The 26,380-nt window shown below is 42.8% G+C and overlaps 1 protein-coding gene and 1 long non-coding RNA gene across 2 annotated transcripts in view; one reads left to right on the top strand and one right to left on the bottom strand.

Annotated features, from left to right (window-relative positions):
• Window positions 1–7,220: 7,220 nt before the first annotated feature.
• KLF13 (Kruppel like factor 13) overlaps window positions 7,221–26,380 on the top strand; it is a 42,829-nt gene continuing 23,669 nt past the window's right edge. Inside the window, exon 1 of the mRNA XM_007053765.4 lies at window positions 7,221–8,326. Within this exon, the coding sequence (XP_007053827.1) occupies window positions 7,786–8,326 (541 nt within the window). The 5' untranslated portion in view covers window positions 7,221–7,785. The remainder of the gene's footprint in view (window positions 8,327–26,380) is intronic.
• On the bottom strand, window positions 18,269–26,314 carry LOC122462069. The gene is made up of 3 exons (XR_006284409.1): window positions 26,229–26,314; window positions 22,325–22,379; window positions 18,269–18,638 (listed from the first exon to the last, which is right to left on the bottom strand). It is a non-coding gene; the product is annotated as an uncharacterized LOC122462069 (long non-coding RNA).

The raw sequence follows: 26,380 nt of genomic DNA, 5'->3' as shown, positions 1-26,380 counted from the left end.
CTCCAAGAGGATGGGGAGAGGAAAGTACCACCTTTCTACCTCACAGCTCCCTTCCCCAAGCAATAGCCTTAGCTTTTTAGGGTGGACCTGAAAAACAATACCCCTGTTGTGTAATGTACCCACAAGTCCACATGACTGCACCATGATGCACAGAGCGAACCTGAGGACTTTGGGGAGGGTCAGTGAAATGATTCCTTGGAGTTTGCGCCAAAGGTAATGGATTCATTTTATATCCAGTGTGCTTGTTGGGAGGAGAGGGGCAAGTGCGAGGAAGTGACATCACGTTTCTTGCTGCAGGAGAAATGGAACACGGCTACTTGTGCTGCGTGGTGCTGCCAGATTTTAAAGTGTTGCAAAGGACAATTGTTCCAATAAACTGGTGTTGTGTGGGCTGCTAAACTCTCCCCCCCCCCTTGTCCATATGGGTTGTTGTGTGCATTCTTGTGATATTTCTGTCACACTTTACAGACAGTCATTAGGGATAATACCCTATGTGGGAGGTGAGTGGTGGTTATTAGCCTCATTTTTTGATGAGGAAACAAAGACAGAAGGGTTAAGTGACTTGACTAACGTCACAGAGGTTAGTTTCAGAGCTTGGATTAGAAAGTATTAGTCCTTGTTAATCAGTCCAGTGTCTAGTCCACACTGCTTTGCATGTCACTGGGCTACCCTCCTTGTAGCTACAGGTCCTGTAAGGGAACACTAGGGGCAGCCAGCCTCAGGGACAATAAGAGTTGTGTTATTGCTTTTGAGTTTCCAACCAGGAAGGAAGGATGGATGGATGCTAAACTCAGAAGACCTGCTAAGCCTATGAGGTTCCCTCCCATGTCAATATAAAAATTGTCCAAGCCTTCTAGGGTTTGCAGGCAAGCCACTCAGTCTACATGGAAACCCCTGTTTGATTGGCTACCTTTCCCTATTCCCCCTACTTCCTGGGCCAAAGGAGCCAGTCAGTATGTTGACGAGCAGCTTGTGCCCCCAAAATGAAGGATTCTGGGTGGACTCCTCCTGAAGGTCGAAACAACAGACTGGACTTCTACATAGAGTGCTTCCGCCGACGTGCACTGGCTGAAATTGTGGAAAAGCAGCATCACTTGCCCCATAACCTCAGCTGTGCAGAACACAATGCCATCCACAGCCTCAGAAACAACTCTGACATCATAATCAAAAAGGCTGACAAAGGAGGTGCTGTCGTCATCATGAATAGGTAGGAAAATGAACAAGAGGCTGCTAGGCAGCTCTCCAACACCACTTTCTACAAGCCATTACCCTCTGATCCCACTGAGGGTTACCAAAAGAAACTACACCATCTGCTCAAGAAACTCCCTGAAAAAGCACAAGAACAAATCCGCACAGACACACCCCTGGACCCGCGACCTAGGGTATTCTATCTGCTACCCAAGATCCATAAACCTGGAAATCCTGGATGCCTCATCATCTCAGGCATTGGCACCCTGACAGCAGGATTGTCTGGCTACGTAGACTCCCTCCTCAGGCCCTACGCTACCAACACTCCCAGCTACCTTCGAGACACCACTGACTTTCTGAGGAAACTACAATCCATCGGTGATCTTCCTGATAACACCATCCTGGCCACTATGGATGTAGAAGCCCTCTACACCAACATTCCACACAAAGATGGACTACAAGCTGTCAGGAACAGTATCCTCAATAACGTCACAGCAAACCTGGTGGCTGAACTTTGTGACTTTGCCCCAAATGTGAAATAGTTATGGGTGAGGACAATGTATACCTTCAAATCAGCGGCACTGCTATGGGTACCTGCATGGCCCCACAGTATGCCAACATTTTTATGGCTGACTTAGAACAACGCTTCCTCAGCTCTCTAATGCCCCTACTCTACTTGCGCTACACTGATGACATCTTCATCATCTGGACCCACGGAAAAGAAGCCCTTAAGGAATTCCACCATGATTTCAAGAATTTCCATCCCACCATTAACCTCAGCCTCTCCACACAACAGATCCACTTCCTGGACACTACGGTGCTAATAAGCGATGGTCACATAAACACCACCCTATACTGGAAACCTACTGACCGCTATTCCTACCTACATGCCTCCAGCTTTCATCTAGACCACACCACACGATCTATTGTCTACAGCCAAGCTCTACGATACAACTGCATTTGCTCCAACCCCTCAGACAGAGACAAACCCCTACAAGATCTCTATCAAGCATTCTTACAACTACAATACCCACCTGCTGACATGAAGAAACAGATTGACAGAGCCCGAAGAGTACCCAGAAGTCACCTACTACAGGACAGGCCCAACAAAGAAAATAACAGAACACCACTAGCCATCACCTTCAGCCCCCAACTAAACTCTCTCCAACGCATCATCAAGTATCTACAACCTATCCTGAAGGACGACCCATCACTCTCACAGATCTTGGGAGACAGGCCAGTCCTTGCTTACAGACAGCCCCTCAACCTGAAGCAAATACTCACCAGCAACCACACACCACATAACCGAACCCCTAACCCAGAAACCTATCCTTGCAAAAAGCCCGTTGCCAACTGTGTCCACATATCTATTCAAGGGACACCATCATAGGGCCTAATCACATCAGCCACACTATCAGAGGCTCGTTCACCTGCACATCTACCAATGTGATAGATGCCATCATGTGCCAGCAATGCCCCTCTGCCATGTACATTGGCCAGACTGGACAGTCTCTACGTAAAAGAATAAATGGACACAAATCAGACGTCAAGAATTATAACATTCAAAAACCAGTCGGAGAACACTTCAATGTCTTTGGTCACTCGATTACAGACCTAAAAGTGGCAATTCTTCAACAAAAAAAACTTCAGAAACAGACTCCAAGGAGAGACTGCTGAATTGGAATTAATTTGCAAACTGGATACAGGTTTCAGAGTAACAGCTGTGTTAGTCTGCATTCGCAAAAAGAAAAGGAGTACTTGTGGCACTTTAGAGACTAACCAATTTATTTGAGCATAAGCTTTCGTGAGCTACAGCTCAGTCTCTAAGGTGCCACAAGTACTCCTTTTCTTTTTGCAAACTGGATACAATTAACTTAGGCTTGAATAAAGACTGGGAGTGGATGTGTGATTACACAAAGTAAAATGATTTCCCCATGTTCATTCCCCCCCCCCCCCCCCCCACTGTTCCTCAGATGTTCTTGTCAACTGCTGGAAATGGCCCTTTTGATTATCACTACAAAAGGTTCCCCTCCCCCACTGGTAATAGCTCACCTTAAGTGATCGCTCTCCTTACAGTGTGTATGGTAACACCCATTGTTCATGTTCTCTAATGTATATAAATCTCCCCACTGTATTTTCCACTGAATGCATCCGATGAAGTGAGCTGTAGCTCACGAAAGCTTATGCTCAAATAAATGTGTTAGTCTCTAAAGATGCCACAAGTACTCCTTTTCTTTTTGCGGATACGGACTAACATGGCTGCTACTCTGAAACATGAAAACATAGGGTCTCCAGCACTAAAGCTGAGCTGGATGGGAAATAGAAATTCCATGCCAGCTGAGCTCTGCAGCTCCTACTGCTGACCCCACCCCCAGAATGCCATGAGGCTGAAGGGTGAGAGGATGAAGAACCTGGGTGGTGGGGCCCTTTACACTCCAGCAGCTGCTCTTTTTGTGGGAGGAGTGGGAGAGCAAGGAGCAGAGGCCAGCAGGAGAGGCAGAACTGTGACTTGGCACAGGACAAAGGCAGCAGAGACAGAATTAACAAAAGGGTAGGGGAATCAAATGTGTGGGGGGCATTTGTTTTATCTCTGGGGTGGTGGCAGAATCAAGTAGGGAGGGGGCGTTGGTTGTATGTGTGAGGGTAGAATCCAAAGTCTGTGTGTGGGGTGGGGCAGAATTAAATGTGTTGGGTGTTTTTAATAAGTGCAGAATCGATTAGTGTTAGAAGGCATTGTTACCCTGGCTGTGCTTGGAGTGGGCAGTGGAACAAATTGGGCTGTGCTGGGGTGGGCTTGTTGTGGAGTTTACAGTTAAGTAGACAGATTCCAATTTTATGCACATTTACACAAATGAAAGTTCTGTTTGTTGTTGGACAATGTTAGAAGGTGTGACTGTGTGCTCTGAGAGAATTAGTGCCCAAACTCACCCCCTACTTGGGGTTTGTTGGTAACTCAAAGCAACAACAGAACATGAATCTGAGCCTCAGCTTTCTCCATGAGTTTGGCTGCCCCTTGATATTCCCTGTAGTAGGACAGTGTTAGGAGAAAAGGTGCTAATGTCATGTACATCAGGGGCCATTAAAGTATAAGCACCCAGGGTGAAACTCTCCAGAAAAAGAATTAAAGATGCCATGCATTAACCACACCCAGAGAGTCATTAAGGGCTATTTGTGAGAGTCTGTCAGGGCCATTACACCCTTCTATGCTTCATTTGTGTTACAAAGCAGCTGCACACAAGGAGGATTAACAGCCAGGACAATGACGAAGAGAGACAAAGACCACACAGTCTCCACAGTATGCATCCGATGAAGTGAGCTGTAGCTCACGAAAGCTTATGCTCAAATAAATTGGTTAGTCTCTAAGGTGCCACAAGTACTCCTTTTCTTTTTGCGAATACAGACTAACACGGCTGTTACTCTGAAAACAGTCTGGAATGTCTTGGACAAGGGGCTTTCCAGGTATAAAGTGCAGGGGCTGAGAGGGAAGAAAGGGAACATAATGTTGTTAAACAGTTGGATCTGTCTACATGGGGAAATTTATCGGCACAACGATATTGGTATATGTTAGCTTCCAGAGTGACAAATTCAATTGGAAAAAAGCACTCCAATTCTGGAATAGGAGTGCCCAGAGGGGGAGTTACACTGGTATACACAGAGTGATATAATTATACTAGGGGTGGCCAACCTGTGGCTCCAGAGTCACATGTGGCTCTTCAGAAGTTAATATGTGGCTCCTTGTATAGGCACCGACTCCAGGGCTGGAGCTACAGGTGCCAACTTTCCAATGTGCCGGGGGGGGGGTGCACACTGCTCAACCCCTGGCTCTGCCACAGACCCTGCCCCCACTCCACCTCTTCCTGCCCCCTCCCCTGAGCCTGCCATGCCCTCACTCCTTCTTCTCCCCCGAGAGCCTCCTGCATGCCATGAAACAGCTGATCGGTAGGTGCGGGGAGGGAGGAGGAAGCACTGATCAGCGGGGCTGCAGGTGAACGGGAGGCATTGGGAGCAAGGGGGTGGGAGCTGATGGGGGGCTGCTGACCTATTACTGTGTCTCTTTGGCAATGAACATCGGTAAATTCTGGCTCCTTCTCAGGCTCAGGTTGGCCACCCCTGAATTATAGTAATATATTTATGCCAGTAAATTTCCTTGTGTAGAGAAGCCAAGCCCTGAGTTTTACATGAGGCCCTGGAGAGAGAGAGAGGACCAAGGCATCTACTTCTTGGGATAGCACTGTGTGACGTTACCTGTGGCTTCTCCAAAAACGGAGCTTAGTGCCATTTGTTACCACCACATTCCTGGAAACAGGACTTGTGTACATTTTGTAAATATGACTGTCTCTTTGGATTTCTGCCAAAAAAGGGATACTGGTCTTCGAGTCGGACTGGTCAGAAACTTTCCATCAGAACTGTTTTTCGCTGGAAAAGTGAGTTTTTGAAGAAACAAAATTTATGAAAAAAGTGTCTGCTTTCTGCAGAAAAATTTCAACGTACCCGCAAAACCCCAAGCTTTCAATTTGGAAATGGTGAAACACTTTGTTTAGACACGTTCGATCAAAACAAAACATTGATATTCCTGAATCAAAATGTTTTGGCCCAACTTGACATTTAACCACATCTTGCTGAGCCAGTAAGCTGCCTCATGCCCCCGCATTCTGGTCTGTGGACTAAGCTCTCTGGCTCGATTACATCTGCCACAAGATTCCCTGGGGGGCAGTGAGAGGGGAGACCACGGTTGATTATGGGAGATCTAGTCCAACCAGAGAGCCCACCCCATAGGAGAGAATAGAGCACAAGGCACCCGAATTGCAACTCCCACGAGGTGCTATGGCTATGTTTAAGATTGAACTTCTCAAACAAACGTTTTCGTTTGACAAGCCAAAATACTTCAGTTCAGGTTAAACCAACCTAAAACAACATCTTATTTCTATTTTCCCTCATAGAAACTTTGATTTTCTTTTTGGCCAAAAGTTTTTGATGAAAAGTCAAAATTTTCCACAGAAATGTCCCACCCCAATCTCACTTTTCTGACAAGGTTGATCAGCAAGACCTTGAAATCTGCTTCCTCACAGAAAGGGGTGACAAAAGGCTCATAAGTGTGAGAGATGGGTCTTTCACAGGCACTGGTCTACTAGCCCATGAACACACACTAACAAGAAATAAGAATGACCACAAAACCATTTTAGAATTAAATTCAAACTGACTTTTGTGCTTTCCCTCAAATAACTTGTTCACATAAACACATCATACCCACTTATTCATTCACTCACACGCTAACATAAGAAAAACAAATAGCCTGAGTAGTTGATAGGGTATTTCTCCTACAGGTTGGGAACCAAAAAAAAAAAAAAAGTTATTGCCGTTTTTATTTTTAAATGGCCAGAAAAGGTGCTCATCTGTAGGGCCTACGTAGGTGATGTTTTAAACAGTGTTTCTTTGTACTTAGTTAAAGCTGGTTTTTGACAGCATAAAAACGTCTAGTCCCAAAGAAGAACTCCAGTTTTTTAGCTACATCTTGAGACTCTGTAAAGCTTTCCCTTTTCCTATGCTAGTTGTCTCATTCACATTTAGAAAGTTGTTTAATTCCTGCCTTTTAGAAATCAATGCCTATTAAATTGCCTCAACTAATAAAAGGTTAAATATACCATGCCCCGAAGTTGTTAAGGAACTACAGAAGGAACAACATTAGAAAACAATGACGTGGTTAATCATTGCACAACCCGGAAAACTAAAGTTCATGGAGCGTGAGAGAGAGAGAGCAAGCAAGCGCACGCGCATTCAGTTCACTAGCCTATTACTTTTCTGTATCATCTAAAACACCCCAGAATCAATGAGCTTGTTTCTGCAAGGAAGATTTCACAGAAATGAGCCAAAGATAATCTTCAATTTCTGCCTCCTGCTGAGTCATAAAGTAAGAAGAATTTAATTGGCTCCTTGAAATTTGCAAATGTGGAGGTTTCTACATAGACACTTCGATTGGCTTATGCAACACCTTCCCCGAACCAATCACATTCTTTGTTTCATTTGCCTGCTTTTATTCCATTGCTGACTCCAAGCTCACAGCCACATCTCTGTGTCTGCACGTTGCTGTTTTTTCTCTCTCTCTCTCTCTCTCAGTGCAGCAGCAGCAGCTGAAGTCTATGTTCATTGCTAACCTGATCAACCCAGGATGTGGCTTCTCTGTGACATCACACCCAGATGTTTTTCCATGCCACGCCCCCATGGGGCTCTGAAACACTCAGAGGAGCAATAACGGGGAAAGCTTATTCTACTGTCACAATGCAATGGACGGGTTAGAGAAACTGCATTTTTGTCATTTCATTGCACTCTAGAAGATCAGCGTTAATTCCCACTTAAAGCAACAAGCTGCCAGAGTTAGGATTTGCTCTTTTTTATTTCACTGGACTTTAAATGCCTTTTCTCTTTAGTGACAAGCTGGGTGCAATCTTTACAAACAGAGTGCATTTAGGATAGCTGCTCAGTCAGCCCTCGCTTCTACAAAGGGATCCTAAGAAATAGGAGGGGAAAAGTCTGCTTTTATTTTATTTTTTTTAAAAAGGGAAAACGTGCAATTTTTTTTTTTAAACACACCTATGAAAAATGGCAACAGCAGCATACGTGGATCATTTTGCAGCCGAGTGCCTTGTTTCTATGTCCAATCGTGCTATTATCCACAGTCCCAAAGGGGACGCAGATCCCCGACCTGATGCAGCAGTACCTCCTCCTCTATCAAATGGAGAAAATAAGCGGGAAGTAAGAGAGACCGGGAAAGACAATGGATCGTCGCTGTTTGTGGTGGCCAGGATTTTAGCAGATCTCAACCAGCACGTCCCAAACTCTGCAACCGTTCGGATGGAAAAAACAGAGAGCATCGATCACAGGGAAAAACTAAGTCCTTCTTTTCCTCCTCAGTTTGGGGAGGAAAGTGTCTCCCCAACCAGCAAGCGTGGAGAAGGAAAAGCAGCCACACCTACTAGCCTGGCTGCAGTAAGCGAGCCAAGCCCCAAACAAAGGAGCAGACGGGGAAGGAACCGGGCTGACCCCGAGTCACCCCAGAAAAAGCACAAATGCCACTACGTGGGGTGCGAAAAAGTTTATGGCAAATCTTCCCATCTCAAAGCTCATCTAAGGACCCATACAGGTTAGTTACTAGCCGGCCAAAGATTTATTCATTACAATTTGTCATAAATGAATAAATAAATAGACCTCCCTTCCCCCATCTTGCATTTGGCCAACATTATGATTTCATCTTTCAGAACTCAAGCCCACAATAAAAGTTTGGGGAATAATAATTCTAGTAGTCATCCATGTGAAGCTAACTTTATCATTTTTATTGCTTTAGTCGTACGTATGAAGTGTTAGAGGTGTAAGTAGATGGATCCACAGAGCTGTAATTCTCAGCTGCTAGCCCCCTCTCACGTAATTCCTCTTATCCCACCCACTGCTTCTTATGCCTGCATCCCCTCTTACCTACAGCTCCCTACCCTCCGCTTCTGGCAGTACCCTGAATTCAGCAACCCATCATCTCCTATTCAAGCTTCAACACCCACAAATTTAAAATTAAACATTTTAGTGACACCTGAGTCAGTGTGTTTCTTTCTATGCAGTAGACACTTGAGTGGCCCAGAAGAGAATGGGGAGAGGTTGAGAGAGACACCCAGGGAGGTATTTCCTGTGTTTCCCCCTCGCCCATACACGTGTAAGAGCAATCTCCAAGGGGCTGTGGTAGAAGCTGGCCACATCCTCAGGTACAAACATCCATTTGAATGCAAACCACCAGCTGAGTTTGACCAGTGTTTGAGACTTTCTTAATTTGCTTTCTGTGAACTTTCATACAAGCACTTCTTTTGGCTTGCAAGAATGTACAGAGAAAAAGTAAAAAAGTCTTGAGAGTACTCACATGAAAGCGGACACACAGAATTGTGTGCTGGAAGTGTTAACATGGCCATCTTGAAACTTAGCCAAGCCCCACTCCTGGAGAGAAAAAGGTTAGGCCAGCCGTTAGGGAGCACCACGTTAGGTGGCCAATGCTCGCTCGCAGCCTCAGTCGTAGCGAGCACCTTGAGAACAATGCATAGACTAGAGCATGCTTGAATGGGCCACTCTCTGAATAACTTCAAACAACGAACACATTTGTAACAATTCAAGTCTGGCCACAGATTAATAGCATAAGGAAAAATAAAAACTAAATACTTGGACCAAATTACCAGCCATAATTAGTGCTAGCTTTGATGTAGATGACATCCCACACGCCCTCCCCCCCCCTTTCCCCTCTAGTGTTGCACATGGGATGAGAGCCCTTCTGGTTTTAGGGTTTGAGTTCGGTGTGGGGAAGCGGAGAGAGTAGTATGGAATTTTAAGTTGTGTGTGGGCAGTGACATATTCCCTGTGCCACATGGCCAGAGGCATGCCGAATCCTTGGTACAGTAACTTGCCTTGCACTGTGTCTTGTCCAGCTTTTGTTTCCTCTGACTGATGCAAAGGGTTTTGCTGCTTGATTTTTGAGGAAAGTCTGTTAACATTGCCCCTTTATGCTTCATCTTTGCTTTCCTTTTAAATGCAAGATAAAGTTGCAAGGTTCCTGAGCTCTCAAACTAACTAGAAACCCAGAGAGGGAGAAGGGGAACGCCTCTCTCTTATGAGGAGAACAAGGGTTAGCCATGGCTGCCCTCTGGGGAGAAGGGGGTGGAGCACGTCATTCAGGGGCGGGCTGGTGAGCTGGAGTCATTCGGGGACGCTGGCTTTGCTCCAGCTCTCTCTCTTTTTTTCAAATCTCCCTTTCCTGTAAGTTTACCAGCATTGTAGGTTTTAATTTGTTGTTGTTGTAGCTAGTGGTACTGAGAGCGCAAGCGCAAGAGTGCATGCGTGTGAGAGAGTAAGAGGAAAAAGGGGAAGGGACTGGTTTTGCCCTGGGAGTGGCAGGACCCTAGGGGACTAGAGCTTCTTTGTTCAAAGCTTCCCACACAGACAGACACTGGCGACGCAAAAAAACAGTCCTGCCAAGTTTCCCTCATTGGCAACAAGACTGTCTCTGTTTGGATTCAGTTTCAGACAGGTATAAATGTCTCTTGCTCTTGTTATGAAGCATTTTACAACATGTTTCAATGAGACACTGAAAATCTTTATTCCCTTCCCTCTCCACCCTCCCCCGCAAATATCATACAAATTGTGAAAAGCCTGAGAATAGCTCACACCAGGCCAGGAGTTCAGCACATAAAACTGGTAGCCATGGCTAGGGGAAGGGTGAACATTCCTTTTTACAATAGGTGTGGTGGGATCTAATGATTGGAACAGGGACCTTAGGAGGTCTGAATTCTCTTTTCTGGCTCTAACATGGTCTTAAAGCAACCATGGCCAAGTCACACGTGTGCCTCCATTTATCCATCTGTAGAATGGGGGTGGTAGTGCTTACCCACCTCACCAGGATCGGGTGAGGTTTCATTAATTAAAGTTTGTAATATATTTTGAGAACCTCCGATGGAAGGTGCTAGAAACAGTTCTCTCAATAGTCACCCCACAATGTGATTACGAAGAATCGTGACCACAGAATGTACAAAGTTCTTGTAAGGAATAGAACTGCTCACACATTTTGTAGCACTGAAATAACGTGTATTCATGTGCAAGCTGAAGGTTAAGAACAGCACTTCAGGCTAGGAGTGGGATATCTGTGATTGCGATGAGACATAAATGTATAGCACAGCTTGTGACTTGCTTGAGACACGTACTCAGCAGTCTGCTACTGTACTCCTAAATTAAGGTTTTTACACTACATTTGACTCAGCCAGGAAAGAAGGGGCTAGATGGCTGAGGATCAGCTCAGATGCTGTTGGTCCAAATCCAGGCCAGATTGGTAGAGCCTGAAAGCTGGTACTATCTAATGGGTGTTTAAAGCCCTACAGGAGATCCCTTTTGTGGGCTCTGTCCAGTCTCTAGTGGACTGGTGTTCAAAGCAAAAAAAAAAACAAAACAAAATAAAAAAAACCTCCACCCAGTTGGTACTAGGTAGCAGTTGTAGTCTAGGTGGAGGGAACAAGGATTGAATGACCAAGGAGACTAACATGGCCTTCTTTCTTTAGGCCTTGATTGCAGTAGAGAATTGTATCAAAAATAATTCTCCACTAGTGCTTCTACCAGTCCAGCTGTACAGGTGAGCCTGCCAGTGTGAGCCCAGTATAGAAAAAGCTCCTTGGGCTTCTCACTTTTTACCACCATGTCAATTAACCACTCCCAGGCCTGTGAATGCCATATGATTTATAAACCTGCAGTCTCTAGAGCTAGATAGAAAATGTTTTCTATCTTCCCTCCCCCAAATACACGCCTTCTTTTTGTGCCCCCCACCCCACCTCTAGCCTGGAGTTCAATATAATCACAGGCCATGGAGTTCTTAAAGTCCTAATGTGTACCAGCAAGCTAGATGCACTGTAAGTGTGTAGATTTCAAGTCCAAACTCAATCCTACAGGGACCCCTGTGGGCCTCATAAGCTGTGTAATGAATGATCCACACAGATCTCATACGATGCTCAAGTCTCTATGTCCAAAGTTATATTGATCCTTTTGACCTAAAGGTCCCATGCAGTCCTGTTTTTTTAAACAGTTACCTCTAAAACTATGGAAATTCCTAAACAAAAACTTTAACGAAACATAGAGAAGAGTATACTTGGCAGAGTTATCTTCCCATTCTCCTCTGAAGAAGGACCAACTCCAGCTCTTGTGCTTTGGGGAAGGCAGTGCAATTTGAAAAACCTCTGTGGTTTGAATCCCCATGGGATCATGATTCAGGAGTGCATAAAGGGAGCCAATCTGGATCCCTCATTGCTGTCTGGACTCTCACTCTCCCCCGTTACTTCCTCTCAGGCAGTATTGCTTTTATTTTTCCATTGCACCTGCATCCTTCTATTGCTGCAAGAAGGGGAGAAGGTGCAGAAGAGGAGTTAATTTAATTAGACAGGCAACTCCCTTCTGCATCACTACCCAATTCCTTACTGCTTTTGCTCTCCTCTGCAGTGTAAGTGGAGAGCAGCATTTAGTAAAAGATGTACATGTTTGCCTGAACATGTTGATATAGGAGGAGATGTGGCTGCCCATATTAATATAATAAAGCTAAGCTCAAAGATTGTGGTCAGCCTCAGTCATTTTATAGTAGAAAGCCACACAATTTAAGCATAAAGAGTAACCAGTATAATACAGATGAAAAATAGACACTGTAGGCTAAATGCCCATTTCCCCAGTTACTGGGAAGCGCAAAACATGGGGTCAGATCTACGGACCTCAACAGCTGCTCTGCACTGTTTCAAGCAGTACAAGGCAATCCTATAGTTTTCTTAACTTGCCTCTTGAGGACTGTCTGTGCTCAGGACAATCCTTGGCTGGGATACAGTCACCTTGGCAAATCATACACCACTCTTTCCACGCACCAGAGTAAGGGCACGTCCACAAGGAAGTGGGTGTGGCCAGAGAGTCCCTGAGCCAAGTTGAGCTCTGGCTGCTGGAATGGCCTCTTGAGGCTGTGGGCAGCTAGGTGTAAGTTAGAGCAGCCTTGGGGCTCAGTTTCTTCTCAGTCCCAGGCTCAAGGAAGTGTAAAGGGAGCTTAAAAGCCAGCTTTTCCTCCCCTCCCCCAGTCCTGCACTGAGCACAGCTCAGCTGGAGAAAAGACTTTAGCTCACATAGTATAACGCAGCCTTTTTCTATCCAATTAGGTGCCCTTATTCTTTATAGGCTAAACATCTGTTGAATTTGCATAGGAAGAAAAAGTTATTTTACTTTCAGTTACATTCACTAATGTCATGAAAATTTAGCAGTGTGCAAAATCTGTTCACTTGCTCTTTGCCACATGGTTAACTATAATGAAAAAAAGGATGCTATTTCACTCAACCTTGTCCTCAAAATCATTGCTCATCCTGGGGGAGCAGAGTTTTGCAATGTTTCTTTGTAGGGCTGTCAAGTGATTAATCGCACTGTTAAATAATAGAATACCATGTATATAAATATTTTTGGATGTTTTCTACATTTTCAAATATATTGATTTCAGTTACAACATAGAACACAAAGTGTACAGTGCTCACTTTTTTGATTTACAAATATTTGTGCTATAGCAAACAAAAGAAATAGTTTTATTTTTGAACATAATTCTACATTTGTAAGCTCAACTTTCACGATAGAGAGACTGTATTACAGTACTTGTATGAGGTGAATTGAAAAATACTATGTAAAACTTTAGCACCTACAAGTCCACTCAGTACAACTACTTGTTCAGCCAATCACTAAGACAAACAAGTTTGTTTACATTGGCAGGAGATAGTGCTGCCTGCTTCTCGTTTACAATGTCACCTGAAAGTGAGAACAGACGTTCCCATGGCACTGTTGTAGCCGGCGTCATAAGATATTTACGTGCCAGATATGTTAAAGATTCCTATGTCCCTTCACGCTTCAACCACCATTCCAAAGGACATGCGTCCATGCTAATGAGGGTTTCTGCTTGATAATGATCCAAAGCAGTGTAGACTGACACATGTTTAATTTCATCATTTGAGTCAGATGCCATCAGCGGAGGGTTGATTTTCTTTTTTGGTAGTTCGGGTTCTGTAGTTTCCACATCAGAGTGTTACTCTTTTAAGACTTCTGAAAGCATGCTCCACACTTTGTCCCTCTCAGATTTTGGATGGCACTTCAGATTCTTAAACCTTGGGTCAAGTGCTGTAGCTATCTTTAGAAATCTCACATTAGTACCTTCTTTGTGTTTTGTCAAATCTGCAGTGAAAGCGTTCTTAAAATGAACAACATGTGCTGGGTCATCATCGAAGACTGCTTTAACATGAAATATATAGTAGTATGTGGGTAAAACAGAGCAGGAGACATACTATTCTCCCCCAGGGAGTTCAGTCACAAATTTAATTAACACTTTTTTAAAAAAAATAAAATAAAATAAGCATCATCAGCATGGAAGCCTGTCCTCTGGAATGGTGGCCGAAGCATGAAGGGGCATACAAATGTTTAGCATATCTGGCATGTAAATACCTTGCAATGTCAGCTACAAAAGTGCAATAGGAATGCCTGTTCTCACTTTCAGGTGACATTGTAAACAAGAAGCCGGCAGCATTATCTCCCGTAAATGTAAACAAACTGGTTTGTCTTAGTGATTGGCTGAACAAGAAGTAGTACTGACTGGACTTGTAGGCGCTGAAGTTTTACACTGTTTTGTTTTTGAGTGCAGTTACATAACCAAAAAATAAATAAATTACATTTGTAAATTGCAGTTGCACAATAAAGAGATAGCATTACAGTCTTATATGAGGTGAATTGAAAAATCCTATTTTGTTTATCATTTTTACAGTGCAAATATTTAATAAAAATTATAAACTGAGCACTCTACATTTTGTATTCTGTTGTAATTGAGATCAATATATTTGAAAATGTAGAAAAACATCCAAAGTGTTCAATAAATTTCAGTTGGTATTGTATTGTTTAACAGTGTAATTAATCAGATTTGTAATCGATTAATTTTTTGAGTTAATCACGTGAGTTAACTGCGATTAATCAACAGCCCTACTTCTTCATAAAAGGGGCTGGCTGCATCTATGCACTTTAATTAGGACAATGCAGTCTAATTTGAAAGTCATCTTCTAAAAAACAAGTGGTCAGACTGGTTACTGTGGAGCTTAATGAGCGCACACATGGCAGAAGGGTTAGACTGGGAGATTTGAGTGAAAGGCTACTGGGGTCCCGTAGAGGTTGAAAAGCAGAGCATTTACATAGAGCATAGATTCTGAGGCTCAGCAGGATGATTTTTTGGTTGGTTTCAGGTGAGTTTGCTTTATATCCTCATAAGTTGGTTTTGTTTTGCATATATCAGTGCAGACCAGTATGGGAGAAATCCTGGCTCCATTGACCCCCACGTGAGTATGAACAAACTGCTTCACAAGATTAAAGAGAAGTGTGAGCATACGTAAATGAAGAAAAGCAAATCAAACTTTGTAGAGCCCGACAGACACCAGAAACTAGTGTTGCTACATCTCTAAAAAACATGGACTTTGTTCAGCCCAGGTTTTCTCTAGCCTCTGCCACTAGAAACCCAGGCAATGACTCCTGAAGGGGGAAAAAAAAGTCCAATGGCCGAAAGTTTTTCCTAACTCTCCTTTTACCTGTGAGCAGAGTGGTGGTGGGAGGAAAAGGAGGAGGAAAGGACCAGTTCTTAGTCAAAAGAGGGTGAGCTGAATGAGGTGCAGCAAGTGCTGGGTGCAGGGGACACACTATTGTCCTCTGAGCTGCTTTTGGGCTCCTCTGGACTCCCCAGCAGAAGATGCAATGACATGTCTCTCAGACCCTGAGGACAAGGAAGATAGTGCCACTGCCTGCTCTTTGCCTGGGCTGACTCCCCTTTAAGGCACAGGAAGGAATAAGTTGCAGTTTGGGTGAATCTGGGTGTGTGCGTGCGCCAAGTACAGATCACCCTCCACACACCTGTATTTGTATTCCTCCTTCCCACAGATTAAAGGCAAAACCTACTTCCTGCCACAGACCCCAGGATAAACAAGTGAAAGCAACATTTGTTGTGGTTACAGTAGGAATCAATCACTTTTCTATGGAAAAGCGTTTTGAATGACCTGCAGAGGATTTTGATGCCATGATGTAAGCATTTCTCTCTCTGTAGAGCTCCGGGAAATATTTGTGTGCGACATGGTTCCTGGATAAACAAAAACTTTGCCAAATCAGAGTTCCTTATGAAACAAGTGCATGGAGTTCATTTTTTTTTCCCAAGGCATTTTTAAACTTTTAAAGCACAAGAGTTGCACTGTGTTATTGTCTGGCTGAACATGATTATGGCACGTCCAAGAGCAGAAACCTGGAACTTGTTTATATAGGACATGTGGTTTCTAGTTCTGTTTTATAGCTTAAGCATGTTCCAACTCCCACCGTCCAAATAATCTTGGATCAGCTGTTTGGAAGTCAGATATTGCTGACAAAGCTGAAAACTAAGCCACAGTCCAAATTAACAACCCTTAAAGGGTACTTTTTATAGTATTTCACTTTCTAGATTTTTTTCCTTACCCAGTTGGCTTTTGTTAGCTAGATTCACATGGGTCGTGTAAGATAATTATCTTACTGTATATTGTTAGACAATATGGGTTATTTAAGTGCAGACACTGAAGTCAGACACACACATCCTGTATTTTTCAGGTTGTGCAGACTCAGCTGTTTTCATAGAGCCTCTACTCAGGATAACGGTAAATTTTAAAAAAGTTCAGCTTGCCATCTTGCAGCTACCATTGGAAAAATGACCTCATGAGTTTGGCTGTATGTTCCCCCCCCCGCCCCAATATAAAAACACTTGTTAACCAGGAACATTGTCTAAGTCAAATAGTATTGAAGTGAGCAGATCCTTAAATGACCTCGTGTCCAATGCACTGATTTTCTGTCATCGGTTAATGTTTCTGTGACACTCTCAGAAACTATAATTTTTTTTGACTGTGATTACTATTCAGAGCTGTAACAGATAGATCAATAAGCTGCCTTAGCTTTATCATAGGCAATACTTCTACCAAGTTACACCACAAAACTCGCAAGGCAACATTCAGTCATGAATTATGGCAGCTTCTGCAAGTGGGTCCCTTGAAATGAAAGATCTGCACAAAGGAGAGAAGCATTGCAGTAACCTCCCAGGCTGCCATGGGCCTGTAGGCAGGCGGAGTCTGAGGTGGGAGGGGTGTACTGATTAGGCACATAGCTGGACAGCCTACACCAGCTCCAACTTTGAAGATGCTTTCTACTGAGGAAAGGTAGTGGTGCAGACGCTAGTTGCCCCGTTCCAGGGTTGAATCTGGACGATGTGCAGCAGCTGACTGGGCTGAATTGAGCCTCTCTAGCTAAACATCTGTCAGTGTTTGCATTAGAGGGATTTAGAATAGAGTCAGTTGACTAGGATTGGAACTTGGCCTGCAAGCTATTAGTCCCTATTCAAATGTTTCTTGTAACAGTTCATTTGAGTATCAAGCTCTTTATTAATTTGAGGGCACAAAAGTTTATTTGGTACTTTTTGTGCATATGCAGAGCCACTCTATAAATTAGGGCTTGAAGCTACCAGTTTACACTTGTAAAAAGAATGCAGTACAAACACCTATGTACTGTGTTGTTTTGCATGGATTATAAGGCATTGCTGTAATAAATAAATATGGAGATACTACTAAACTTACATGGATGTATTCATTCAGTACATAATCATGGGCTTTTTTTTTTTTTTTTAAATGCATACATATGTAACTTTAACACTAGCAGATAAGCTACCAGTGTGCAGGTAAGACAAGACAGCGTGGGTAGTATTTGAACAGGTTTTCCTTGGCTTTTTTGTTTTGTTCAGGTCATTGATACACGTTCCCAGGCCAACAACATTATTACAACTATTGCAAGGAATTGCACACAGCTTTCTTCTGAACACACTTCTAATGGAGGACTGAGAGACAGTCTAGTCAATGGAAATTTCCACTCAGTTGATATACATCTACATGAACAGCGCCAAAGTTAGCACTTTGCATATACACCCTGGATTTTGTTATACAATAAAATTAGCAAAGTGCGGGTTTTAAATGCTTATAAACCAGCCAGAACAAAAAATTATTGTCACTAGTTCACATGACGGCACATCTACTAATCAGGATGGCTATCCCTGCCAAGGGGTTCATTTTCCTATCTACTCTTGAAGTTTTCAGTAACAAAAGTATGAAGAGCCTTTTCCCCCAGCAGAAAAAACTGCCCCCAGACCCCACACTTTCATCATTCACAGCAACAACACAAAAGCTTCCGCTCATTCTCAGTCTGACAACCAACGTTGCAAATTTCAGCCCAAAAGGTAAAATTTAAACAAAGTTTTAAGCAACTGAAAATAGGATTGGTTGGCAATCAGAACTATCGCAGTCTCTAAATGAGATACCTAGAGTAATAATAAAAGCCAAGGAATAGATAACTAACTCTCTCAAGAAAATGTAGTGAGTTGATTAAAATAATGGACTCAGTTTCACTTTTACACACTAAGGTATGATTATCACTGGCTAATCATGCCCCTGCCTTCAATGAAGTTCTGTCCGTTACTATGTCTGATAAGGAAACATGCAGCTTTATTTTTAAAAAACACAGAATTGTGTGTTTCATTTGGAGAGAAACCACTTCCCCTCCTCACCACCTGTGTGTTTAACAAGCATGGCATCAACAACATGTACCAAGAAAACCCACGCCCTTTTGTACAGCTTGTTTGAACATTTATAGCGCTCTTCCCCTCCTCCCCCCCCCCCCATTTTATGCTGAACAGGGGGTGCTGTGGGTGGGTTGACCTTATTGATGCTTGATAGTTTAAGTCAATGTTTCTCAAAGTGTGGGACATGCCCCATGTGGGGAGAGGGCACTGAGGATTAGCTGGAAGTGGCATGGACAAAGTTCTTAGTAGTTCCGCAGAGCAGATGTTATGGCTGGAAAAAAAAACAAACAAACTTCAGAATGTGAACGCAGTGTGACTGATGAAGCATCTGCCTGAATTTGCCAAGAACCTGAAACAGTAGCTTTAAGGTGTGATCCTAATCCATTTATTACAGTGGGTGCTCTCAGAGATCAGTGGTGATACTTTAAACAAAAAAATTGCTAACTATTCTATTTCACTGCTCATCAAAGTACACAAGCAAAGAAGAAGTATATACCCAGTGAGGTGTTTGGGAAGAAATGCCTGAAGACGTATATATTAAGGTGGGAAAAGCTTTAACTACACATCAGGGAGTGATGGTGTGTGAGAGAATGCAAATGGTCTCACTTTCCTGGGGGGAAGCTCAGATTTCAAAAATTTGGGAAACTGATTTAAATTGATCCCTGAAGAGTCATGCAGAATGTAACAGCTTTTCAAAGTAACTTCTAATCCCCTATGTTATAAGTCATGATCAGATAAAGTGGTGTTGTAAGTACTATAGCCTCAGCTTCTACCTCCAAATACATGTCTTATAGCTACAATCTATCCTCTGTTTCATGGAATGGATGGTCTCTAGCTCTAGAGTTCCATTCCTAACACTCCTCATTGTTTCTCCAAACTTTGTAGATGTTCAGACACCTGCTTTTCATTCTGATCCATCTCTAGGATAGATCAGAGTTCTGTAACTCTCAAATGCAGAGACACAGAAGCTACCAGAGTTTAAATCTAAACAAATCAGGTTTGAAACAATATTTTATTACTAGAAAATGCCAGGCAAGCAAGCACCAGGACAGTTTCTTATACTTCCTCTTACAGCCAGCCATGGAAGGCCTATAGAAATACAGATTTCCCCTAACAGGATCCGTAGCTAGACAGTATTGGAACTCAACATTCGTTAACTCCAATAAGGATTATATTTCACACATTTGCTAATATCTCTTTTGCACAAGCTTCCAGAGAGCACAGTAGGTCAGAAGTGAAGCAGTTTCTAATTTAGTGCAATAATTAACCTCCCTCTGCCCCTCCTTACCAACCTGCTCTACTTTTTTCCTTTTCTTCCTACTTGGAATGAATTTTGTAAAATAGTAGTGACTGTTGCATGCTGAAATATGGAACACGGGGCCAGTTCTGCTCCCAATTATACCAATGTAAATGCAGAGTAGTTCTTTTAGCTTCAGGGAAATTATTTTGGATTTATGCCTGCGTAAGTGTAGAATTTATAATCAGTATCTCTGTGTTGTTTTTATTCTGTTTCCCCATCTTTAACAGGGATAGCATCATTTCTGGTCATTGTATTACCAGTTCTAGTGGGATGGGGTTTGCGCGCACGCGTAGGAGGTGGCCATGGCATTCTTGGAACCCAAGAATGATACATGAGGACTATCTGCACTACATTTCGCCTAGGGACTGCCACAGTGTTTACCAGCCTTTGGATCAGGGGAACACACTTCAGGTTCAGGTCAGGGGGTTTTCTTTGTTTTAAAACCCCTTTTGCCGATCTTTGAGGCAATATTAACAGCTTTAAAAGGCATGCCTATGCCCCATCTTAGGCTTAACTCGGCAGCTGCTGATGACCGGAATTCAGGAGAAGAAATCTAATATTCAGGGACCAATTTTAATAGATAGGCATCATCAGAGGCGTTCAAGAAAAAGTTGATAAAACAGGCTACACTGGCCTCTCTGCTGCACGCACCATTAATAGGCAAGCTTACACAGGAAATTGCCACAAATGGTTTGGCATGAACCTCTTGGCAGCCTTGGAAACTGCCTCATACATTTGGACTATGTACAGGTGAAGAACATTTGGGAGTGAGATTGCCAGACACTGTATTGTCTCATTGTACTAATTTGCACAGCTCCCAGTGCAGAGCATACAGATACAGCCCTATTGAGAAATTGGTTTTAAGTACTGCTTATCAAAATACAGATGTTTGGAAGCAGCCTCTTCAAAGCAAAATGTCAAGCTTTCAAAAGCAGGACAAACATGTTGGTCCAGATCCTCAAAATAAATTTAGAGCCCCCTCCCCCCCCGAGGATCTGGGCTGCTATTTTGCTGCTTAAAGTTAGTTTAGAGTACGAGGTTGACTGAACCCTTTATTACAGCGACTAGACCTAGAAAATGTGTAGTTTCAGGTTGAACGTAAGCTCTCACCTGATGCATACAACAAGGTCTAGTCAGGGAAGGGCAAATCAAATTTAGACTTTAACATAATTGTTTGTCAGTTAAAAGCCATATGAGAAACTGGCCTATTATCTCGGCATACAGAATTTTAAAAGCTGCACTGCCTCCAGGGAAAACAACTTCAATGACCTTATCAAAGGACAATCATTTAACAATGTACTATTTTAAACCTGTGTCTAGTCCGTCAGTATTTCCTTCCCTCTCTCTCCCCCCCCCCCCCATTTAAAACAAGATTGTTTACCCTACTTGGCTACTGTTAATTAAGTTCTTAAGGGTTTCATAAGGTGACTGATAAGTCCAGCTTATCGTTTCAAAGAAATAAATACTTCTTTGTATTGTTGATAGGGTAAAGGAATAACTGATTTCCCCAGCTCTCAGACTCATAAGCTTTGACCAAAAGTTTAGGTGGAGGACCAAATCCTGCTCACCTCACCTCCAACCATTTTCTGTCCTTATCCTTTTTATTCACCGAACACAAGTCAAGGATATAGGGCCATCTAAGCCTTGTCCCATGTGAAAGCTGCACAATTGCACGTGGCTATTTGATCACTTAATAGCTGGTTTGTTGATTGGGTTTAACAAGTCTAGGCAAGACTTTAGGTTATGGCTCATTTGTAGTAGAATATTCTGCATACCTATAGGCCAAAGAAAATTCCTAATAGCGTGTTGTGAGCTACCTTTATTTGGAGTCATAGTATAAATTGCTTGCTTGGATGTCTGGATAAGTGTTTCAGCTAATCCATTTGTGGCAGCATGGTAAGGAGCAGATATGACATGTTTGTCAAAAGCAATAGTATCAAACAACTGACATTTTTTGGATGCGAGTTCTGTTGTCACTTGTAATGAAAGCTGGGCAACAAATCATGTTGTCGTCTTCTTAGTTGTATAGCTGCTGTAACAATCTCAGTGGAATCCATGTTCTCATCTGCAAGCCAATAAATCTGAAATGCTATGGTATTCGCCTCATGAGGTGTTGGTTGTGATTTATGCATTTACCTGCTTGCTGCTCATTTTCTGGGGCTGCTCTAACCTATACCAGAGGATGAATTATATCTTTTCTGCAGGTCATTTGAGCTATCCTATAGAATTCCAAAACAGGGATGTAACTATCTATTGAAAAATAGTATATAAAAATAGGATATTAAAAAAAGTTAATAGAAAAGCATGCTTTGTTACATTTTACTGGACTTTTCCATAAGAGAAGATTTCCTGGAAGACAAAGTTTTTCTGCAATAAAAGCGTACATTTTGCAGAGTATTTCACCAAAACCCTTTCCCTCTGTACATGCAAATTGTGGTAAATCTATTTCAGTGTAGTCAGACAGCAGGTGCACAATATCAAAAGGAGAGAAATGAATCACAATTCTCCTCTCCCCCACTTAAAAAGGCAGGCTTAACAGAGGTTTGTTCATTTCTTAAGTTGAGATACTGTACTAGTGCACAAGGCAAGTTTGTCCCAGGCCCTAGTAATTCAAGCTTTGGCAAGTAATAAGGACCTTCCTACTGTTGTTTGCCTACCTGTTACAGCAGCACTCATCATGGCAGCTATAGCATCACATGACATGCATGCTACCTATGGAACACAGAACCTCTGTTAAGGAATCATCCATATATAAAAATTCACAAACACTAGCAGCTTTTACAAGGTTTTTAAGAGAAAGGTCCACTGCAGCTTTTTAGTTTGATTTCCCTTTCATTTATTAGCCACATTTTGCCATCAAGCTGGTATGGTATTTTGTTTTTGATGTGTGTTTTAAAACCCCCATACATTTCTAACTTTTAAAAATAGACTTATTAAAAGAACAGTAAGGAGCTGTAACGGGGAATGCAAGGGAGAGCAGGGATTGATAAGGAAGCTACCCATTGCTATCTTTGTACATTGCTTTGTTAGAGCATCAAGATGGCACAGATTCTGTTTTTAATAAAAAACTAAAATAAGCTAAATACTTATAAAACAGTTTTAATAGCTGAAAAAAGCAGCACAACGCAACTGTAAGAATGTGGTCAGTCCATTCACAAGTAAGTTGGGCTGTTTTCTGACTGACATCAGATTTGGATTTAGCTATTGCTAATATAGCTGTATTGTATCCAAGATCTAAAGGAATTTCATAGCAAAAATGTTTCATATGCATGTTTTATAACAGTGAGTGTAATTAACCATTGGACCAAATAAAAGTTTACCAAGGGTCCTGGCAGTTTCTCCATCACTGAGAATTTTTAAATCAAGAGTCTATGTTTTAGTAAATGACATGCTCTAGGAATTATTTTGGGGAAGTTCTATGACCTGTGTTATACAGGATGACAGACTAGATGATCTCAATGGTTCCTTCTGGCCTTAGAATATGATCAAGGTTTTAAAAAAAGCAGGGGGTACCCCAAATCATTAGCCTATCTTGAGACATTGGAAAGGGTCCAGATTTTCAGAAAAGGAAATCAGGCCCACTTTAAGGTGTCACAAGTGGCAAAAAATTGAGACACCCAAAATCAATTTTAAGTAACAAATTTATCTGTCTGTATGTGAACATGTACAATTTCAGTGAGGCCATGCCTATGAAAGACTATCGAGGTGAGTAAACAGTAGTACATAGCTTCTTTACTCTTTCTTCACCTCTAGTGAAAAGGTGAGAAGTCTTGCACACATGAACTGACTTAAGTTAGACAGTTGTCCCACTAACGTGAATTAGGGCAAGCTTTTTCAAGTGACCACATGTAGGTTTACGACGGGGACTGGTAGGGGTTGAATGCTGAACTGCAAATATTGCTTTTCTAAAAGTTTACTCATTTTAAAAAGGAGGATCATGGAATAGAACTCAAAGTATTTCACAGACTCTTTACTAGAAAAATGCATATCCTGGATTATAATGGTGAGTGAGGCTTGAAAATCTGGGCAGAAGCTTTTATAGAATGAATATGACAGGTTTATATACACATTAAGAGGCAACTGCACTCTGTCAGGCAGTCAGAACATAGATCTACTGTTTGGTTATCAGCCCATAAAACTACTTCTCAGAGCTTACCATTCACAGTAGCTGGATCCTGTGTTTTCATTGGCTGAGGCTGCTCATAAACTGCTTAAGTACCCCCAATGGCACAGCCATCCATCATCAGAATAAAAATAAATCCCCACCTCTCTCACCATTACGTAAGGGTTAAACTCATAGTATCAGATTGTGTCACTCTGCTATAACACATCTTCTGTGATCCTAAATCCTAAAGTCACAAGCCTTGGCCATGCCGAGCCACTGTGGGCTTACTGATTAAACACTAAAGTTCACACAGAAATTTGCAGTTTCCCACCAGGGACCATTTTATTGGCTTGGCTCATTGAAAACTAGGGTGACCAGATGTCCCAATTTTATAGGGACCGTCCTGATTTTTGGATCTTTTTCTTATATAGGCTCCTATTACCCCCCCACCCCACCCCACCCCACCCCACCCACTGTCCCGATTTTTCACACTTGCTGTCTGGTCACCCTACTGTAAACAGACCCCGCAGCCAATCTTGTGAGGTGTTCCTGTAATGTAATGTGTATCCTCAACACCCACTAAAGCCATAGAATGTGAATTTCAGTGGAGGCAAAGGGTGCTCAGGATCTTGCAGGGTTGGGCACCAAAGCCTAAAAATCACAGGTCCAAGTCCTAGGTGAAGCACCTGTTACTCTGTCAGCCTGTATAATGGAGCATTCATCTCTTTAAAGCCTTAATAAATGTAAAGTCTTGTTCTCAATGAGCATGTTATATTAAAAATTAGCAGGATGAATAATAAAAATGGATTCATTAATATGCCCATAGAGAAGAGACTGATTTATGGAGGTCAGATGATTTATTCTTTGCAATAATTCAGGCAGTTGCCAGACATCAGTGACAGTGTTCATAGAGAGGTGGAGTACCAGCAGTTGCTGTAGTTCTGAGGACTTCAGCTAGGGGCTCTGATCAGCCCTCCGAGCACTTCTCTAGGATCTCATGTCTTGTTATTCTTAACTTATTACCTCAGCACACCTTTCAAGTCCCCTTTATTTCAACAGGCAACCTATGATGTATTCCACACTGGACTAGAAACATGCAAAATTTATACTTTGCAAAGAAATCTTTGGAGACACTTTCTCTAGGATATTTCCAAAGAAGAATTAAGTCACCACTACACATGAATTAAACAAAGTCAGCCACAAATATTTAGCAATCTACACCTTATAGCAACAATGGATGGGGGGAAGGCGGGGGGGGGGAGGGAGGTCTAGAGGGATAAGTCTTTAGTGCCCAGGTGGAGCTACTGACAAATGCCTAATGTAGTCTCTGCTGGGACTGTTTGAGTTCACAGAACAGGCTGGCTCCTACCAAGTAACTCTGAGGTGGTGGAAGAATGATCTGGACAACAGTTCATAATGGAAACCTTGTGCTTCTACCACAGGTTTCCCCTCTAGACTTATTTTATTCAGTTGTGGCAGTTGCAGGGAGGATTTTCTCCTCCTGGTGCACAAAGCAGCAAGGCTACTGTGAGTAGGGGGAGTTGCCTTTCTTGGCTTCAGTTTCTGTTGACAGAAGGTTTTTATTAATCACCATATTTACTCTGCTGCTGGGTGAGCCTCATCATCATCCCATGGCTGACTCACATGTTGACATTAGTTAGGTGCTTGTGGCAAGAGTAACATGAAGCAACAAGTTACAAAATAAGGCCCCAATCCTATAATTTATCCCTGCATCCACAAGGCTCCCCTTTGACATCAGTGGGCTCAGGGGTCTGCCTGAGTAGAACCAACTGCAGGATCAGGACCTATACTATTTTCTATATTGAATGTTTAAATGAGGTCAGTTTGTAGAATAACTGGGGAAAATAAGTCCAGCACTTGTAAGGCACCCATCACCATGGCCCCCCCTTGTCACTTTACAAGGCTTGAACTGAAGAGAGAAAAAAATCCAATACATCCTCCTTCATGCTAGCCACAGGGTGGAACCCAGTCAGGCAGTTCTGGGGATTAGCTCCACGCAGTTCAGTGCCCCTTCACTTCTCCCATTACACCCTCTTCCCACTCTCAGAGTCACAGTCTGACAGCTTTGTGACCCAGCCCTTCAGCCAGGGAATGGGTGATGCCCCCCTTCCCGGGCAGTCTTTCCAAGTCTTCCTGAACAAGCAGCATCAGGCAGTCCTCCCACCCGCTGCCTTATGTCATGCCCATAGGGACTGAGACAGTCTTCCTACTCACTGCCTGAAGCAATACCACTCTGCAGTGGATGGTAGGGAAACCCAGACCTGCCCTTGATAGCTTACAGCCTGCAGTTACATCCCCCTTACTACTCTCTCTCGCTTGCTCCTAGATTAACTCCCCCTATGCCTCTCCAAGATTTTTATTCTCCAGCCTTCCTAACCAGACCCCACTTTCTTAGGTAAACCCTTCCTCACAAGTTCTTGTCTCCCTTACCTTACCTCAGAAAGAGACTGCAAACTTCTTTCTTACTACCTATGGTTTCAAGCCTCCTGGCTTTATAGAAGCCCTGCCTGTTCCCTCACAGGTGAGCTTCCTTCTAATTAACTGCTTCCCCACAGCCTAAATCTCCCCCATTTGCAGCTTAATTGGC

This window comes from Chelonia mydas, chromosome 10 (assembly GCF_015237465.2).
Source record: "Chelonia mydas isolate rCheMyd1 chromosome 10, rCheMyd1.pri.v2, whole genome shotgun sequence".
NCBI classification, from domain to species: domain Eukaryota; kingdom Metazoa; phylum Chordata; order Testudines; family Cheloniidae; genus Chelonia; species Chelonia mydas.
This window is presented reverse-complemented; position numbering and strand designations above follow the sequence as displayed.